This window comes from Telmatherina bonti (assembly GCF_933228915.1).
Source record: "Telmatherina bonti genome assembly, chromosome: 16".
Classification (NCBI taxonomy): Eukaryota; Metazoa; Chordata; class Actinopteri; order Atheriniformes; family Telmatherinidae; genus Telmatherina; species Telmatherina bonti.
Genome location: NC_136614.1, coordinates 20,340,017 through 20,360,694, shown reverse-complemented (window position 1 = coordinate 20,360,694; position 20,678 = coordinate 20,340,017). Strand labels below are relative to the sequence as shown.

At 37.6% G+C, this 20,678-nt stretch overlaps 1 protein-coding gene across 1 annotated transcript in view; it reads right to left on the bottom strand.

Moving 5' to 3' along the window:
* Positions 1–3,512: 3,512 nt before the first annotated feature.
* Positions 3,513–20,678, bottom strand: part of adgb (androglobin) — a gene marked incomplete at both ends in the record, with an annotated part of 37,250 nt that continues 20,084 nt past the window's right edge. Inside the window, 14 exons of the mRNA XM_079255099.1 lie at positions 3,513–3,692; positions 3,842–4,025; positions 4,717–4,775; positions 6,411–6,566; positions 8,182–8,327; positions 10,487–10,598; positions 11,671–11,822; positions 14,999–15,165; positions 15,254–15,441; positions 15,758–15,911; positions 16,164–16,295; positions 16,961–17,015; positions 18,867–19,004; positions 19,164–19,302. Of these exons, the coding sequence (XP_079111225.1) occupies positions 3,513–3,692; positions 3,842–4,025; positions 4,717–4,775; positions 6,411–6,566; positions 8,182–8,327; positions 10,487–10,598; positions 11,671–11,822; positions 14,999–15,165; positions 15,254–15,441; positions 15,758–15,911; positions 16,164–16,295; positions 16,961–17,015; positions 18,867–19,004; positions 19,164–19,302 (1,962 nt within the window). The remainder of the gene's footprint in view (positions 3,693–3,841; positions 4,026–4,716; positions 4,776–6,410; positions 6,567–8,181; positions 8,328–10,486; positions 10,599–11,670; positions 11,823–14,998; positions 15,166–15,253; positions 15,442–15,757; positions 15,912–16,163; positions 16,296–16,960; positions 17,016–18,866; positions 19,005–19,163; positions 19,303–20,678) is intronic.

Sequence of the window (20,678 nt, the reverse complement as noted above, 5' to 3'; positions counted from 1 at the left end):
AAGTGCAAAGCAGATTTCATGGTACTAAAAGTAGATGATAACATTTGGTTTTACCCAGTGTAGGTGAAAATCTGCAAATTTATGTTCAGTTTCTCTATTATGCACATATTATGTCAAATAAGTGCACTCAGTCCACCACTGTGCTTCACTCAGTGTACTAATTGCCTACTCAGTAATGTTAATTAGATGGGAAGCCAAAAATATAATCTTTAATTTGTTGTTTGCCATCCTTGTTTTGATAGTAAACTGGCAGCATATTTATTTTAGGCATTTCAAGCAGAGTCCTTATGGCAGCAGCAAGGTTTCACTTCCAGACCTTTTAGCTGCATGTCATCCCAGTCCCCCCACTTCTTCTGTCCTTTAACTCACTGCAGGAGCTATCACAGGCTAAAAAGACACAAGTCATGTGTTTTAAATACTCTTTAAAACAAAACGTACATGTTAAAAACATGACAACAGTGTGTATTAACATGATTCTTTTGATATTTAAAGAGAAAAAAAAAAATTGAAAGTCACTTTATTTTCTGGGTGGGGTATCCAGTCTAAAACCCACTTTAGAATTAGTGACTCTCTGCTAGCTGTGGAAGTAAAATCGCCCTCCTTGGTGATAAGCATGTTAACTTTCTGACTGAGATCCTGACAACAGTATTTAGCTGCAAACCCTCTCACACAGCCAGGAGCACAGCTGTGGGTGCTTTGTTCTGCTTCATTACTTTCAACTAAAAGCAATCGAACAATGTTTCATGCAAGTCGTGACTCATCAGGGTGACACCAGGTTTGACACTGAAGAGGAGGTTTTGTTCTCCTCTGTAACAGTAGGGTGCCCTGATGGCTGAGTGGTTAAGACACATTATGTAAGAATGTCACCGTGTTGATATGGCTGAGAATCTTCATCCTCCTTCCTGTGTTTGTCCTGTTTTTGTATACTGTTGTAATACAACATGAAGACAAATGAAGTATTTGTGTATGTGATGACTTTCACCTTGGCATCACTGGCATTCTTTTACTTGAACTGTAATATTTAATAAATAAACAGAATAAATAATAACATATAATAATTAATTTAAGAGAAGTGAAGACTAATTCCCTTTTGACAATACACATAAGCAGAAGTAAATAAATTGATGAAAACTATATCAACTTGTTGCTTCCAAAATGGGGAAGCATCAGTCTCCACGGTACTTGACTAATGTGTATTTAGCTGCTCTTAATGAAATCACCCCACTGTATTGTGGGTCCATTTTAATTAAAGCTTAAATTATTGCTTATTGAAAGTCTTACATGCAGTTGCACACACACAATTGCCTGACTGTCCTCTATATTTCAAGGGTACACAACAGTTCTTTAGACGGTCGCAACCCATTTGCATCAAAGCACCGACCAACAGCTGCCAATTAACAAACAGCCTATCAGTTAATACACACACGTCACTGTCAGTTAGAGTGTCAGGACACATCTCTCTCCTTCTAGCAGATAAAATAATGCAACACACTAACAAACAACAAATAAACCCTGTACACACCAGAGGAGGAGAGGGCCAGCTTTAGGTGGGGGTAAAACACTATGAAACAGCAAATCCTTTAGAAAGGAGGAATAAGCTGGGCAAGTGGTGCAGACACAAGAGGGAACATTCTGTGCCAGGAACAAGGCTTTCAGGATTTGCTCTGTCATGCAGTCACAAGAGTAGAAATGGTGTTTGTGGCTGACTGAGGTGCCACACACTGAACAGACATGTAAAACACAACAGCAGTCTTTTCTGGCAGAGAAAATACAAAGCAGTGCTAAGAGGCTAATGTGTGCCAAGTATGATGAAGCATGGGTGGAAACATGCAAATATGCTTTCAAATTATTTTTAATAGCTTGCCAGAGTTAGAAAAAAATCAATGCATATACCCCTATAAAGGTTAACTGTTAGGATCCAGTGAAGGATTTACAATCTGCAGTTTGAAATATCCAAACCTGAGTTCTTAAGAGGCTTTCAATATCTTAGATACAGAATCCTGCAGCAAGCGTCTGCGAGCAGGCAAAGATAATTCAGCCATCATGAAGCTATCTGGTAAATACACACACATCCACACACCCAAACATCTATGGCATAATCATTATTTTCTCATGCAGCAGAAGAAAAATTGAACGATCTGTCAAGCTGGAAACAGCACAGTGCGGTCACAGTAATGAGAATTTATTAATGGCAGCAGCCACTAGATGGCACCATCCTCCCTTTCATTTCCAATTTACTTTCTCATCCCTCAGCTGACTCTGGGATGAAGTGCTGGGTGCTCTCAGATTATGATAAAGAACATGGTACCATTGCAAACCCATTTGATGGAAGACGAAATACAAATCAGAAATTATAAAATCTACTGTGCAGTGTGTTCACATAAACTTTAGGGATTTGGTGAAATGGTGCAATGTTGCATTTTCTTTGCACTTCATTTTATCTTGCAGATTTTGGATGTGGAAGTTTAGAATCAGCAAATCAAGTTTATCTGTCAGTCAATCATTCACCAGCACCCAGCAGGTGGGAGATGGCTTCCACTTATAGAACTGCAATAAAAGCAAAAGGTTTGGATAATATAACTAGGAGTACCAACATAAAGAAGAATCTCAGAATAACCACACATAGCATGTAATAACTATTTAATCTGTTTATAGATATATACAATGTTAAAAATCCTCTCTGGAGATGTCTGAGGACCTACACAAAATTATACATATAAGTTACCACAATGCCAAACAGGAAGCTTTCTTTTACTCCAAAATGATTTTGAAGTTTGATAAAAGGTGGCTGAACGGTGGCATGGTGGTTAGCGCTGTGGCCTCACACAGCAAGAAGGTCACTGGTTCGATCCTTGGCTGGGGTTTGGATAGTGGCCTTTCTGTGTGGAGTTTGTTCTCCCCGTGTGTGCATGGGTTCTCTCCAGGTACTCCCACAGTTCAAAGACATGCATGTTAGGTTGATTGGGTACTCTAAATTGCCCCTAGGAGTGTGTGTGCACATGAGTGGTTGTCCGTCTCTGTGTGGCCCTGCAATGGACTGGTGAGTTGTCCAGGGTGTGCCCTGCCTTTCGCCCTAAGACTGCTGGGATAGGCTCCATCTTAAGCGGTTAGGAAAAAAGGAAAGGAAAGTTTGATAAAAGAAAAAAAAATTCCAATTTTAACAGAGACATTTTCATTCAGCATTCAGTGCTGACTGAGCAACACAAACCACAAGACATTTTGGAATGAAGGGAAGCTTTAATTCAGGCAAAGAAAAGCAATTACAAAGAAGGCGTTACAAAGATGTTGAAAAAGAAAATGATTAAATATGGTTTTGGAATATATATGTTGAACATTTCAAACAGTAGTCCTATCAGACTGGGGTTGGTTTAGACAGTTTATAGTAATAACAGTTCTAAACTATGCAGTCAACCTTAGTGTTTATGAAAAAAGGTCAAGAACTGATGCTTTGATAAAATTCACATATTTCAGTGTTGATACAAACTGCAACAAGATGTCAAAGACAATGACCATCATTTCTTCTTTCCAGCACTACTGGCTTGTTTGCTGGGTTGCTGAGCAGAAGAGGATTTTTCTCCAGTTGCAGATTGGACCTTCTCCACAGCCTCATCTTCTTTCTCTTTCTCGGCATTTTTCTGATCATCATTAAATAGTTTGACAAGATGACACAGTGACAAAGCATTTCGCTGTGCCTGGACAAACGACAAAGGCAAAGAGAAAGAAGTTGCATGATGATAACTGAGCAGAGGGAGTGGCAACTGACATTTATCAGCTCATTATGGTTGTCTACATCTTCTAGAGACACTTTCACACATAACATACTTGTCTGTGTTTCACTGACCTGTATATTCTCGGCTATCTCCAGCTGATGCCTCATTAGCTCTTTTCGCTCTAATGCCAGCTGTTCATGCAGTTTTAGAATATTTTCTCGAGCCAACTGGTAGGACCGTATCTTTTCATAGCGCTCATTCTGCTTGATCGCCTCTCTCTGCGAGTCCATCAGCTCTGGGATATCCTTTGTACGCCTGTATATGTGCACAAGAACCTAGTGTATACAATTCAAGTGGACTGTAGCAAAACTGTCACATCAGTCTTTTATATGATGTTTCTAATCAGAATAAATAGAATAACCATTGGATTATTTCTTTACCTAAGAAATATGTTCGTTACATATTTCTATCACACCATCAGGTGTGAGGTTCTGATATTACTAAAGCTGCTCTGTGAGATGGGGATGTTGACACAACGAGCAAAAGGGAAAATGGAAATGTGGCACAGATAAATACAGACAGGTTAAAAGAAATTATGGGTATATGTGCCCATGCCTTATCTTAAATTTAAGATGTTGATCCAGTATAATATTAGAGATGTCTACTTGACATAAATGTATATGGCAAACATGGCAGCTAGTTAGTTATTTAACATGTCCATTTTTGTTTATAGAAAAAAAAATGGGGATCAACACTGTGAAGCCACCTGTTTGAAGATCTGAAAAGGAAGTTAATCTTATTTTTGTATTTTCTGAAAGCTGAGTTTAATAAAGCAAGATGCCAGCAGAGGTGATGACTGAGTTTGTTGTGCAAATGAAAGTGTCCTTGTTCAGTCTCCATCACTGTGCATAACAAAGCCCACAAATACAGTAAAGATGGTACACACAATGCACCATTGTGAGAGAGAAGTGTACTACAGACCAACTCATTATCCCTATTATTCTACTTCTCCGAATCTCTGTCTTTGCTCAGACTGTGGACAACGGTGTCAGCAGCCATTAGTAGCTGGACACAGAGACACGTGTGAGCACAAACACACTCACACAGCAGGAGAGGATGAAGAGGTGATGGGAGAGGGGCACATCTCATTGGAGCAACGGGGGCCCTGAAATAGCTCTCTAATTAACAGACCCAAATACCATCTCATTTATCCAGCAGTGGGATGGACAGAAGGAGGATGGAAGGAGGGAATAGGTGATGGTGTGAGAGAGATTCAGGCAGAGCTGAGGAGAGAGACTCTTAAAAAAAAAACTCACTGTCAAATATTGACCCACAATTTTGATAAAGACAAGCAGACAACTCCTAGTATCTTGTGAGCCAATCTGTGCAGTGGTTTTAGATTTACCTGCCATGGTTGAGCACAACTGACACTCATTACAAACCTCTGTGTGACATTATAAAACATATGTCACATGGTAACTAACAATGGCAATGGAGTTGGTGTGTTATTATCTAGATACTGAGGCACATGCAGTAGCTTTGCAATGTGAAGAAGAAAAAACCCCACAAGCAGATTTGCAAGCAGAAATGAGGTAAACCACTAATTATAATTTGTTAGAATATTGGTACACCATGTTAAACAACCACCGTCGTATTTAAATGCCTACATGTGTAGTTAAAAATTTGGATACATCTAAGCATTTATACATTTTGATATCATAACTACCCTGTGGAGCCGATGCAGTGCCCTTTCAGGTCAGGGAAAGTACAAACAGTAATTCACAGCACCACTGGGACCAAAGGTCATAAAAGGGAAATTACTAGTAAAGTCCTGCAGATATTGTATAATCCACTCTACTGTTGAGTGCAAGAATATCATCATGGCCACCAATGTAGCATCATATATATTCAACACACATAGACATTTACAAATACACATAAAAATCCCCCTAATGCCACCAAGCCTTATGGATGAGTGTCAGATAAGGCCCAGAACTAGAAAAACAAACCTCTGTATACTGAGCTGCATGCACAGGACTAGACTCTGGAAAGACACAGGCTTGTCAGAGAGATATAATCAGATGGAAAGTCTTTCCTTTGCTGTTTCTGTATTATATTCCATCTTTCATCACAGGTATGAATTTGTATACATACAGACACTCATGGACAGGTCCACAATCAACCATTATTCTGAATTTGAACTTATTTTGATAACCCCAGCTACAGCATGAACTGTTAAATAAATGGAAATAGAGTGAAAAGGGGGGTAAGAGCGGATACAAACCTGATGAGGTGATGGAAGTATTTGTCAGCATGGAAGCAGAGGTGGCCATTCAGTATTTTACTAGATGGACTGAGACCTGTAATTGAAACAGATCCAAAAGTACCTGTAAAAGAACACCAACATATCTGTGACAAATATGAACAGACTAAGTAACAAAATAGATATGTGTGTGTGTGTATTGGTAGAAAATTACCGGGGTCTTTGCTTTTATCACTTGCTTTATATTGCATTTGTTCAAGGTACCGCAAACGAGACTGAAAAGCCTGAGAAAAAAGAAGATATACATATATATATATACATATATATATATATATATGTATGTATGTATGAAAAAATAGCTTTCTATAGCAGACATTATTTTACATATAGTGTAAATAGAATCAGAAGAACTTGAACTTGTGAGTAATTTTGTTTACTTTGACATGGCGTCCTGGGTCAGCCATTTCCCAGCCCATTTTAAGGCTTTTAATCTGGTCAATTTTCTCTGTGTCCTTTTTCACCTCAATGTCCTCTGCTTTGCTTTTGTCAGTGACAACATGCAGTGTCCAGTTTGCCTTAGTCAGGTCGAGGCTCTGCACAAACACATAAAATAATAAAGCTCATGCGGACAGATATCAGAGCTAAAGGTCATTGTCCCACCATCTATTCTGTCTTTGTCATAGAACAACGCAGGCTGGTACACAACCAGCTGCCTCGCTATCAGGGATTATATATTCTTCTCTAAGGTCCCATTTTAAACAACAGATTTAGTTCATTTATCATTTTCTCCTTTGCTTCCACCTTGGCTTTGAGGCAAATATGAAAAGAAAATGGAATTTGAGGGCAACCAGGATTAAGAAAATAAAACGAAAATAAAAGAATCCCTTTTTAAAACACCGCTGGATATATTGTTTGATGTTTGTCTCGGCAAACAAAAGCCACTTATTCTGACTCAAATTCATCATGCCAGTGAGGTGCTTATGATTAAACTTAAATTATTATTTTGAAGAAAAAGAAAAGAAAAGAAAAAGAAAAACAAAACAAGATCAGCTTCCAGTCACTTATGAAATCCATTAATATTGTTTTTTCTTGATCAGTGTGAGCTGAACACAGAGTCTGATAAATGTGTGAAAGTTGACACATTAGTGGTATGGGCATCTGTTATGAAAAGCTAAGCTACATCATCTTTCAACATTTGCAATTTTTGAAGATTTGTACAAGTATTTTAATCAAGGGTATGGAGCTAAGTAGGCAAGATTTTAATCTGAGTGCAAACTGAACTACCAGTTGCAATGCCCTTCGCTAAAACATCATATACAACATATTACTATCCCTGTATCAGACACTCACATCACTTTGTCAATTAGTTATTTTCGGGAAATGTAAATTAGGAAATATGACACAACAAAATGTGTAAATTATTACGGAAGCGTAGAGCTGTTATCCTCATAAAAAAAAGTTTGGCCCCTATTACGTTATATCACGTTATTACGTGATAGTTTTATTGTAAAAATGTGAAACGTATCACATTATAACGTGTTATGTTTTATTGTAAAAACGTATAACCACTTGAATGCTGGAGGGATTACATCTCTCAGCTGGCCTGGGAGCGCCTTGGGACCCCCGCAGAGTTGGCGAACGTGGCTGGGGAGGGGGGCTTCCCTGGTTATGCTGCTGCCCCTGCGATCAGACCCCCGATAAGCGGTAGAAGAGGGATGGATAGATGGCACTTGGATGCACCGATGATGTTTGCATTCATAGCGATTCTCGTGCCGCTCAAGTTTCAATGAGAAATGATGCCACATCATGGGGATTGGACTAATTTTTCCTTCTGTACAGACCCATGCCTTTTAAAACTGTCCTTAAACTACGCATATTTATTACAATGGATCGAAAGTGTTCCAAAGCACCATAATTTCACAATGTCTCAACCCAAGTATGAAGAAAAAGTCTATCAAGTCCTGTAAATGAGCCATTTGTGATCTCCTACCCACCCCGCACACAATTTCCTCATCTAAAGTCGATAATTACCAAGTTCACGTTGTCAGATACATGATATGTTTCACGTTTTTACAATAAACTATCACGTTATAACGTAATAAGGCCCAAACTTTTTTTTTATGAGGATGACAGCTCTACGCTTCCGTAAATTATAGTCCTATCAATGTGGTGGAGATTTACTGTCACATTGTAGGTGTAATGCTTTACCATTTCCTGTTTGGAGTCAGATTTGGTGATGATAGCTGGTGTCCTGCCTTTGCCTTTGCTGTGGGTTTTGGGTGTGTCAGACTTGGGACCATCATTGCTTGGTACATCAGAAGTGGATGAAGGCTTCAAATCTTCTGGCTTGAATACTACATATTGAGGGAGATGTTATGTTGATTTGGTTTTTCTATCAGCATAAAAATCCTGGCAAAATGGAGTTGCATTCTTGGAAAAAAATACTTTAACCATTGTTCATTATAATTTATTAAAAGTTTACTTGGCAAACAATAACATTTCATCACTTGACATTATGTGCATTATTAGATACCTTCTTTGTTAAATTCCCACCCAGATAAATATCAGCCTGACTAAAATTTCAAGTATATTAATTTTGTCCAAAGCTCAGTTTATGGTAATACGGAGTTTTAATGGCTTGCACATGAGTTAACCTTTTCTCCCTTCCATGTCACTGAATATTTCCCTTCTGAAATGGTGTAAGTATATTTTACTTTTAACAACAAGAGAAATACACAGACAAACAGACAGAAAGACAGACATGTAGATAGAAAAAATTATGGTGATATTGGTGCTTATCACTGTACTTCGCACAAATAAAACTATCCTTATATAGGAAAACAATGCATGTGTCATGCAACGGCATGTGTGCTAGATGGCACTGTTGCACTTTAAAGCTGAAATGAAGAAAAAAGCTCAGCTTGGTTGAAGTCTCTTCCCCTACATCAAGGCATAATAAGCCATCATTTAGATGACTGCATGCCATTCTATCTGAAATGTTTTTGTTAATACTAATATTAAGTTACTCTTTTTTAAGTCATGTTGAAATTTGGGGGTTCAGAAGGATCGAATTATCAATCAGCCTTATAATCAAGGACAGAAATGGTGTCACAACTGATTTCAAGACTGGGAAAGTTAAACTGTTTCTTTTTTACTTTTGGTACAAATCTAGTGTTGCTTTGATAAAAAAGAAAATCGCAGTAACAAATATCACAGTGGTTGTCAAAGGAATGAAACTGCTGACACAAGTGCATGTACAGCTACTACAGACAACGGACTGTATATACAAGAATTTATAGCAGCAATGTAAATAGCATACATTGAAAATATGTCAATATGGTATTTTGGCAGCAGCTTATCAAATGAGGATGAAAAAAGGTTTCAAGACATTGCATGGCATATCATATGTGTTTTACCCTGTAGCATATAGGAACCATGATGAAGGGTATAGTCTCACTAACTGAGAGTTTAACTGAGTGAAATTAATTCTCTTTCCTGCTGGGATATTTCCCAGGGCACCAGGGGGCAAGAGCCAACTTCATTTGACATTCTATTGACCCATTTTTTCCAAAAGATTATTGGAAAAACACAAGAGGTTTGTATGGATACTGGCCCTTACATTTAATAACATACAAGAAAAAATGTGCAAAACCTCAACATGGTGACATCCAGATGAAAGAGAGAAGTTAAACGAAAAAGCCATGGCAACATACAATATAAATCATAAGTGTTCATCTTGCACATGACACTCATGCATATTATTTGAACATTTCGTGCCTGAAACTGAATGGATGATTATGGCTCCATTGTTCACAGCAACAGAAAATAAATAAATGAAAAAAAACAAAACTTGGTGTCAGTCGGCCAGTCTTTCTCTTCAGGCAGTCATTCACACTAGCCTTGTACAGTGTCTTTTTTACATCAACACATCATAACTTTTTTTTTTTTTTCATAAGAGGCTTCAACAAATTTCAAACCTCTTTTTATTATTGATTGAATTTTTGCAATTAAAAAGCGCAGATACAGTATTGGTGGGACAAGACAGGATTACTGCAACAGCCAATGGCCAGTGGGCACAAGAAGTCCCACTGATCTGGGAAAGCAGCTGTAGTCATTTGGTTTTCATTAGGCTTGTGATTACAGGCTACTGTGGCAGAAATACACTCGGCCTGCACTGGCTCCTGACACTACATACAGAGTTATTAGCTATGTTTCAAACAGGACCCAAAAAATAAAGCGCGCAAGGAAAACTTGATGAGAAAATATCAAGCCTGATCACAACCCAGGGGTCAAATGCTGACTAACTTTTGATTGCGATATTAAAAATGAAAATGCTTCAATGCTGTACATGGATTTGGGGGCAATCTGAATCACGCATAATGCATATCAAGTGCAAGATGTCTACATAAAAATTCATGAGACACTGACTTGCTTTTCTGGCTATTCCTTTGGCAGTTGGGAATGGCTGACTATTTGATGTGGCATTTATGACTTTCTTAAGTACAGAATTTACCTATCTTCTGCTTCTCTTCTATTTCTTTAAGCATACGGGCAAAAGCCAACTGCGATTCATCCAAATCCCAGCTCTTATGGAGCACCTCTGCCTGCACCACGTACTTATGACCCTGTGAAACACAGAAAAGCAAAGAGTCAAAACTTCACTCTGTAATTATTAAGCTTACAACAATATTCAAGTTCTTCAAGTTCAAGTTCTTGTGACCAGCTTGAAAAAACATGATGATTCAAAGCATAAGAACTGTCTTTGAATCTGAAGCATTTTGTTTTTGCTGTTTCTAAGCCCTGTTTCATAGAAGCACAAAAGGAGAGAGGAGGCTGAGGGCTTGATAGCCAAGATAATATCACAGAACTCCCACTTACATGACAGTTAAACAAAAAAGACAGACTTTAGACAAAATTTCAAGGTAAGACCAAACCTGGTCAAGAAAAGCACCAAACCCAACAAAAATAGAACATTAGTCACACAGAGCTTTGCTGAACTGAATTAATGCCCTATGCAAAAGAAAGTTAAGAAAATATAATTTGCGTTTTCATTCTGATTACTGATCTGTTGGATTCTATACAATCTTACATGATCTGTTTCAATACAGCTGAAGTTTTCACCAGTATTTTATAGAATTTTGGGATCCAAAAGTGTTTGACACAAAAAGAGAGTACTCAAAACAGACGTCTTGATCCACTTAATTTGCTGCAGTAACTTTCGGGTTAACAACTTATTTATAAACAGTTTACAGGTGAACATTAAAATAATGATAGCTAAAATGCATCAATGATTAGTGTTTCGACAAAGTAACTGTAAATACCTCATTTTGTACAGTTAGAGAAAATACATATTTTAAATCTATGACAACTGTTATGGTAGATGAGTGTGTCCCCAGACAATAAATCATGAGCAAATTGCAGCTCCTGACAAGTGCTACTAAGTCAGACAGTAACAACAAAACCACTCTTTCAGACTCTTTAGCTTTTCTTTTTATCAGTTGTCTGTGTGAAAGTGTGTGTGGGTGAATAGAAATTCATATGTGTTTTTGTGTGTGTATGTGTGCATGCTTACAAGCAACGCATTGGCAGGAAAAACTGATATGGACAGGCAGCAAGCAAGTGGGTGAGAAGAAAGAAAGGGAAAGTGAGATGTGCATGCAAGTGAGATCAGTGAAGTGTGTGAGCTAAAGCAGATACCACACAGACAGTTGTCAGTTGTACCATAGACTTAGTGAGCTGGTCACACAAAGAGTTAGAGTTTACAACTGTGCAGTCTGCCCCTTCTCGTTGCTGAGGGGTATCCTGAGGGGAGGACACTTTCTGGCACTTCTCATCTGTGGAACTTAAGTCTGTAAAAGACAAACGTCTCCATCAGTTCACATTGAGGAAAGAGGATTAAATAATCCTTGGATACATAAACTTTATTTTACTTTTAAATGGATTCTTTTACCTCTTAGGTAAAGTACTTTGTGCTGCTTTTGGAGTGAAGAGTGCTTTATATAATATAGCTATAATATATAGCAATCTCTGGATCCAGAGGTGATAGCAAATTATAGACCTATATCTAACCTCCCGTTTATGTCCAAAATTCTGGAGAAAATAGTTTCAGCTCAGCTACATGCCCACCTGAGCAGAAATAATTTATGCGAGGAGTTTCAGTCAGGATTTAGAGCTCATCATAGTACTGAGACAGCATTGGTGAAAGTTACTAATGACCTTCTTATGGCCTCAGACAAAGGACTTGTGTCCGTACTTATCTTGCTTGATCTTAGTGCTGCATTTGATACAGTCGATCATAACATTCTGTTACAAAGACTAGAACAGGTGATTGGAATTACAGGTACAGCGTTAAGCTGGTTTAAATCATATTTATCTGATAGACTTCAGTTTGTTCATGTAAATGACAAGTCCTCCTCCCAAACTACAGTAAGTCATGGAGTTCCTCAAGGTTCTGTACTTGGACCAATACTCTTCACGCTATATATGCTCCCTTTAGGCAAAATTATTAGACAGCATGGAATAAACTTTCATTGTTATGCAGATGATACTCAACTATACTTATCCTTTAAACCAGATGAAACAAATCAGCCCAATAGGCTACAAAATTGTCTCATAGACATAAAGACTTGGATGTCTAGAAATTTTCTCCTCTTAAACTCAGATAAGACTGAAGTAATTCTCGTTGGATCTGAAAAACTCAGAGCTAAATTTTCCGGTTTTGTAATGAACCTGGATGGCATTACTTTAGCTTCCAGTGCTACAGTGAGAAACCTTGGAGTAATATTTGACCCTGACCTGTCCTTTGGCCCACATATTAAGCAGGTTACTAAAACAGCCTTCTTTCATTTACGTAATATAGCCAAAATTAGGGACATTCTGTCTCGGAGTGATGCAGAAAAACTGGTTCACGCTTTTGTTACTTCGAGACTAGATTACTGTAACTCTCTATTACTGGGCTGTCCTAAATATGCCCTGAAAAGCCTTCAGCTGATCCAGAATTCTGCAGCCAGAGTCCTGACCAGAACCAGCATGAGAGATCATATTTCTCCAGTTTTAGCCTCTCTTCATTGGCTGCCTGTTGAATCTAGAATAGAATTTAAAATCCTTCTCCTTACATATAAAGCCCTCCACAAACAGGCACCACTATATATCAAAGACCTCATTGTTCCTTATATACCAAGTAGAGTACTTCGTTCGCAGACTGCAGGCTTACTTGTGGTTCCTAGAGTCTCAAAGAGCCGAGCAGGAGGCAGAGCCTTTGGTTATCAGGCCCCTCTCTTATGGAATAAGCTCCCAGTTAGTGTTAGGGAAGCAGACACCCTCCCCACCTTTAAGACTAGGCTGAAGACTTATCTTTTTGATAAGTCCTATAGCTAGGGATGGTTAGCATCCCTTAGTTATGCTGCTATAGGTTTAGACTGCTGAGGGACATTTCCTGATACACTGAGCTTCTTTCTTTTTCTCTTTATCTCTTTCTTTTACCCCCCCCCATAACAGTGTTGCATCATTAACATGTATGTCTCCTGTCTCAGCAGGTCTCCCTGGCCGGGAGTAGCAGTTCCTGTTGTCTGTTGTCTTTCTGTCCTCTTCCCCCCACACAGCAGAGGCAGATGGCTGCCTGTCCTGAGCCGGGTTCTGCCGGAGGTTTCCTTCCTGTTAAAAGGGAGTTTTTTCCTTCCCACTGTTGCCAGTATGCTTGCTCAGGATGGGAGATTGAGCTGGACTCAACTCAATCTGTTGGTTTCCTTATATAGGCTGTTATGAATTGGCCTTCATTATGTTTTCCCCTCTGTCTGTAAAGCGTCTTGAGATGGCATTGCCGTGATTTGACGCTATATAAATAAAGTTGAATTGAATTGAATTGAATAATAAAATTTGATTTAAGATCCCATTCTTGATTAATAGTACATTCCAAGTGCAATCTATGAGTCTGATAGGTCAATAGTTCATGGAATATAAGATGTTTCAAAGATTTATAGCGTGTTTCTTTATGCAACTCCAACAAAACTTAAATTTTTCCAAGATGCTGTATTTTATATAAAATGAATTGTGATGTTTCAATGTACAATTAAATGCAGCTCAGTGCTATTCAAAATGCACTGACAATTTTTTCCGAGAAGGTAAATGAGAAAAGAAACGTACTTTATATTCTTTATTTTTAACAAAACTGTTATTTTGCCTCTGCTACTATTTAGGACAAACTGGTCCCGTGAAAAAATTAAAAACTACCTAAAATATAAGTAATATAAGTACTAAAATTACTTTGCACTGGCTCCCTATTAATTATCGAGTACAATTCAAAATCCTTGTTTTAACTTATAGAGCCCTACATAACCAATCGCCTGGCTAAATTAGAGCCCTTTTAATGCCATACATTCCCAGCAGGTCTCTGAGATCTGCTGACCAGGGTCTGCTGGCAGTTTTACATACGCAGTTTAAAACAAAAGGTGACTTTGCATCAGCCTAATATCAGCAGAGTGGGAGATCTCTTTTAAAAAGCAGCTCAAGACATATCTTTTTAATCTTGCTTTTACTTAGTTTTATTTGTTTTCAAGTTTTTTTTTAAAAATGTTTTTATGTCGTTTTAATGTTTTGTGTTTTGTTTTGAAGTGCTTTGTGATTTTTATCTTGAAAGGCGCTATATAAATAAACCTTTACTTATTTACTTACTTACTTAAAATATAATTTGGTAAGTGTTGTTTGTAAAATATGATCCATTGTGTATTTGCCAAATAAAAATGTGAAAAAAGAAATTAATTCTACTGTCAGGACCGCTTTACAAAAAGTGATTAAAATAATACAGGAACGAAGTTTTGTAATTCTCTGACACTTTAAAAGTAACATATTATTTTGTTTGGGTAAAACGCGAAGTACAATCTTAAAAACTATCTAACTAACTAACTTAATAACTATCATTGCATATGCTCTACATGTCACCGCATATAAATGGCATAATTTCACGAATGTTTTGCAGTGGTCAGAAGGTTCTTAAGTATTTTGGTTAATTTGTGCAATGACTGCTAACCTTTGTTGGCCAGGAAGTAGAACACAGGAATTATCACATAACCATGTCCAGTGTTAGAAGCAACTTCCTTCTCCTGGTCCAGAACAGAAATACGTACAACTACATCTGGCTTGGAAGTCTGGAAATGAATTGTTCCCAGAACCTCTGTTGTCACCTGAACACAGTAACTGTAAAATACAAAATAAAAATAAAAAAATTATTTAATTTTAAATATTACATTTATTCATTTAAACATACACTACATCATTATCTTACCGACATATGAGATCTTTGTCAGTAGGAATGTAATAATCCCGGAATTCCTTCACTGAGAAAACATTGAATGGAGGCTCACTCGCAATATTTGGAAGGGGTTCCTTTGAGCCAATCAAGCGCAATTTCCACTCATTTCCAGCAGGGAGGTCTTTGGGTGTGACAACCTCTGCTAGAAAGGTAAAACCACGCTGTAAAATTAAAAAAAAACAAAAAACAAAAAACAGAACGGTTTAACCATGAAAGCAAAATACCAAAAGTTTAAAACATTCAAAGTATATATGTATATGTATACTTAATATATAATTCTAAAAATGCTTATAATTGAGTACAAGATATAAGAACAATGACACTTAATAAGTGAGAAAAGTTGAGATCTACTTATTTATTAACTCTGGTCTGAAGCATCCTAAAAGTTAAGTGGTATATTATGGTAACATATTAACAGTGAATATGCTAATTTGTCTATGGGGTTTCTGTGTAAAATGATTTTTCACATCCACAGACCTTATTTGGCTGATAAACATGGGGCACCACCTTGTTACAGACCATGTCCATCTCCTTCCCCATATCATTATTTATGACATGTAGAAGGCAATTAGAAACTGGGGAGTAGACCTTTGGTACAAGCAGCATCTCCTCAGGAACATGGAAGACTTGTCTGTAAAAGCAACACAAATGAAAGGGACAGAGACATAAACTTCTGATTGTTACAACCACTTTTCTTTCTTTCTTAAATGCAGATCTTAACAGACTAATTCCTTAGCTTAGTGAGAGCTGAAAATGGGGAAAACATTTGGAAAGAATACAACATTAGTTGTTAACATCAAGCTTAAACTAGATTTCCCCCAGCATGGAAAGGGCCTCTCTATCACTGACAAACTTAACCTTTAAGCTACAAATGTCTTCTAACCTAAAGACCAAAGCCCAGGAGTTAGCAGTCTTTGGCAGAGTGACGGAGTAATCAGCAAAGGCGATTCTGGTCGATTCATCCTGCAGACAAGGATAGAACTCTGCCCTCTCTGCAGAATTTTCAATGATATACCTGTGAAAGAAACCGATGGTTAAAAAACATTTGGAAACTTGAATTTCTAATAAATCATGTATATAGAGAAAAGAATTGGAAAAAAAATATTTTCAGAACATCCAAAAACTATTTAGATGAAAGTCAATGTTACCCAGCAAAAAACAGGTAATCAAAAGACTAGGGAGGAGGAAAGGACTTATACTCTGTCTCTCAGTGTGAAGTGGATGTTTCTGTCAGTTAAACACATGCTTAAAGGTTCACAACACTCAAAAACAACACCCCCCCTTCACGCTCCATACACACGTTGTTCAAGCTTTCAGTGCTCATGCACACACATACTTCCCCAGGCAGCAGGTCATTCGGCAGGCACTGCAAGCCGATTGGAATGAGAAAAGGATAAACAGCAGATGGTACCACTGGGAAAAGATGGAACATAATGTGGAAAATGCTCCCTGCATGGCCCCAAAGGCTGCCACAACCATGAGAGGGAGCAGATTCTGGGCATGTAGTGCAACAGAGAGGCTAAATGCATGCCATTTGATGTAAATAGCATTGGCACACGATTGTTCTGATATTCACTCAGAAAATTTAATTTCTGTCACAAAATCACTGTAGCTACAAAAAATTTATCACTTTTATCAGGCATTAATATTGTTGTTTTACACACTTTTTCCTTTATTTACCGGAGTAAGACGGCTGCGTGTTTGTCCACATCTGCTTCAATTTTTGGCCATAGGTCTGAAAGGATGTTACATGCACACAGATTCTCCTTTGTTCCTAGTGAAGTAAGTACACATGCAGGCATGCACACACACACACACACACACACACACACACACACACACACACACACACACGTACACACAAACGTTTTGTTGTCAAACACATGACAAAAGTGTTATACATCACCTAGTTCAGAGTAAGCAGCAGAAATTACAAACTTGAATTTTACCCCATTCAGTGAAATATGACACAAGGTCATTTCCACTTAAAACAAAACTTTTAATACTCATCTACTCAGGCAGGTAATAATTCAGAAAGAGAAAAAATATGGCACATGCATTCATACATTGGTGTATTTGTTTGTGTCAGTAAAAGAAATGGTGTGAAGAGATGGCTAAATAATTAGATGCTTGTTCACATCATTGGTCAGATGGCGATTGGTCATATGACATATGACCAATGTGTCATGTTCTTCAGTCATGCATTCCTTCTTTTCTCTGATCACTAAAATGCTCAAAATTTCATATCAAGCCTGTATAATGTACCAGATGTGGTTGTTGGGATGAACTTTGCAATCAAATTTTCATGAGAAAAATTAAAAACAGTAAAAGAAAATGCAAACAGAAAACAGGAATAAAAGTAAATTCTAAATAAGCAACAAAAACGGAACTTCACAGAAATACGGGTCAGGCAATATAAACTGTGATAAATCTGTACTGCAGAACTTAAGCAATAAAAATCACATTGAATGAACGGTTAACAAAAGTGTTGTTAGATAGACCCTGGTGAAGGATGTGTGTTTTGCCTTTTTTAGTGCCTCTCTGAAAGGTACAACCTTTGCTTTGAATGCAACTAAACGCATTTCACAAAAGTAAAGTTCTTCATCCTAAATGTGTGTCAGTTGTCTAAATTAATTAAACAACAAGTTCAAACTATAACAAATTGGCAAAATTTCAAAATTTCAACAATGCTATATTATGCAGTTGTTTTGTGTGATGTCTGCATTGAAGAGATTGTCTGTATTATAGAAGTTGACAGTTTCATATGTTTTGCCTGGAGAGGCCACAGTTTGCCTCAGGCAATGGCAAAAAAAAAAAAAGCCTGGGTAAAATGTCACTTCCAGCATTTCCACAGGGCTCAACATTGGTCGAGTGCATCGTTGGGTTTTAAGTATTCTTGTTATATCACCTTAAAAATGTACATACCCCAAATCTGTACCAATCAGAATGGATACAGAAGCGGCTAACAGCAAGAGGAGAACTTTATACCAAAGCAAGATGTCAGCATATAGTGACAGAGACAAGTTCTATACAATTTCTTTTAATTATGCAATTTTTTGGAAACCTTTTAATGTGTTTCTGCCTTTTCCTTCCATTTTTCTAACTGTTGCTGATTAACAGTTCAGTTATGGATGTAGAGATGTTGTTAGCATGACTTTGTGCTGTGTTTTTTTGCGTTGTGTTTTTTTTTTTTTTAGATGTGCATATACGCTCTGTGACCACCCTGTCATCCATCAGGGTGTATTAGTAAGAGTGGCAGTCTTATCAATGCTTAGATTTGCTTCTGTTCTGCGGCTCAACATATAGCAACAAGCCAAACCAACAGTCGATGCAAGGAGCAGAAAGTGATTTCTCTGAATATTGTCTGTTTTCAGACACAAACTAATCATGTCAAAAGTAAACATACAAATTTTATGGCTTTTTTTTCTCCATTTGCAGTTGACTAATCTTTATAAACTCAAGGTTTTATAGAACTTAAGGTGAATTCTTATAAAAAAAAAAAGTGAAAGCAAATATCATCTGTAATCTATTTAAGATAATCTTGCTCGAACAATTACAATTTCTACATGTGGTCATTCATGTTTACCAGGTTTTCCAGCATTAAGGATGTCTTGCACTAAATGTCCTTCAAATCCATCTTGCAGAATGGTGCTTGCATGGACCGCCTGGTCTGTTGACAGCATGTCTTTCCAGTTTTCTGGTGGTTTAAATTCTGTCCCTAGTACTACGAACAGCACAGAGAGGAACAGCAAGTTAATGATGAGAAATATAAATACATTTTGACAAAGAAATTTTACAAATTGACGCACTAGGAAAGGTGTATACAAACAAATCTATGATTGTCGTTAGCATTAAATCATTCAAACACAAAGGTGGGACGTACATGTTAAAGTCTGTGCCTCTGGATCAGGGGCCATTAGTGAGGGGTCAGCAGTGACAGCCTGTACAGCAAACTGCTCCTCTGCTGTCAGCTCTCTGCCCATGGCCGTACAAACCATTTGGTAAACTGCAGTGTTAAACACCTAGTCCCCAACACACAAATAAAGAAAACCACATACACACAAGTACTTTACACAACTGTAAATATTTAAGTAGGAGAAGCCATGTTAACATAAAAAAAACCCTCTTGTGGAAGATGGTGGTCAGACGTATTTATTTATTTATTTTTTTATGTATGATTTATTTATAATTTTTTCCAAGTACAAATATGAAACATTGAAAGACAATGACAGTATCAGAAGAAGTCATGGGGCGCATAGCTGCACATACTAAGTATTATCATACACATCTGATACATACATCAGGACAACAAAAGAGAAAGAAAAAAGATTTTAAAAAAAATAAAAAACAAAAAAACCCATAAATAAATAAATAAATAAAAAATAAATAAAACAAAATAAAATGGAAATTGAGACAAGAGTGAAACCAAAAATAAAACAACAACCAGACAAAAAAAGGGGACAACAACAACAAAGAAATATGTACGACTACCAAAATTACAGAGTGTATGGGTTTATTATGCAAGGGCATGCTGAAAAAATAAAGAAGCTGTGTTCATGGGGCCATCTCAAGAGTAAGAGACATAACATGGTCTGAGAATGGTGACCGGACTTTAGAGAATTTAGCATCAGAGCCTCTAAGCGAATGCTTAATTGTTTCCAGTTTCATAAAAGAAATGACATCTCTAATCCACTGAGAGTGGGTTGGTGGGTGAGGGTCTTTCCAGCGCATCAAAATATTTCTTCTAGCCAACAAAGTAAGAAAAGCTCCAAGTTCAGCAAAATGAGGTGGCAAGGAATGGCCACTAGGGAGAGTCCCAAACAGAGCAGTCAGTGGGAATCGTGGGATTACAACAGATGAGACAAGCGAAAGGGAGTCAAAAACTAGATCCCAGAATGTGGACAAAGCAGGGCAAGTTAAAAACATGTGAGTAAGATTAGCTGGATTTAAGTTACATTTCACACAGTTGGGATCAGTACCTGGGAACATTCGTGCCAGCTTACTCCATGACCAGTGCACCCTATGAACAATTTTACACTGGAGGATGCAATGTCTAGCACAGATAGAAAAGGAATGAATACGCTTTAGTATAGATTGCAATTGTTCACCACTAATTTCCACGTTAAGTTCTTCAGACCAGGCAGCACGGAGGTGGTCAGATGTTACTGAGGTACTAGACAATAGAAGATTGTATATTTTTGATATTGTACCCCTCATGGAGGGCTTAATTTCCAATACAGTATCGATCAAAGACATATCAGGGACATTGGGGGAGCCAGGGAAATGTTTATTAATAAAGTCCCTTGCTTGTAAATACCTAAAGAAGTGTGCATTGGGTAGATTAAAACTAGCAGACAACTGAGCAAACGAGGCCAGGATGCCATTTAAATAAAAGTCT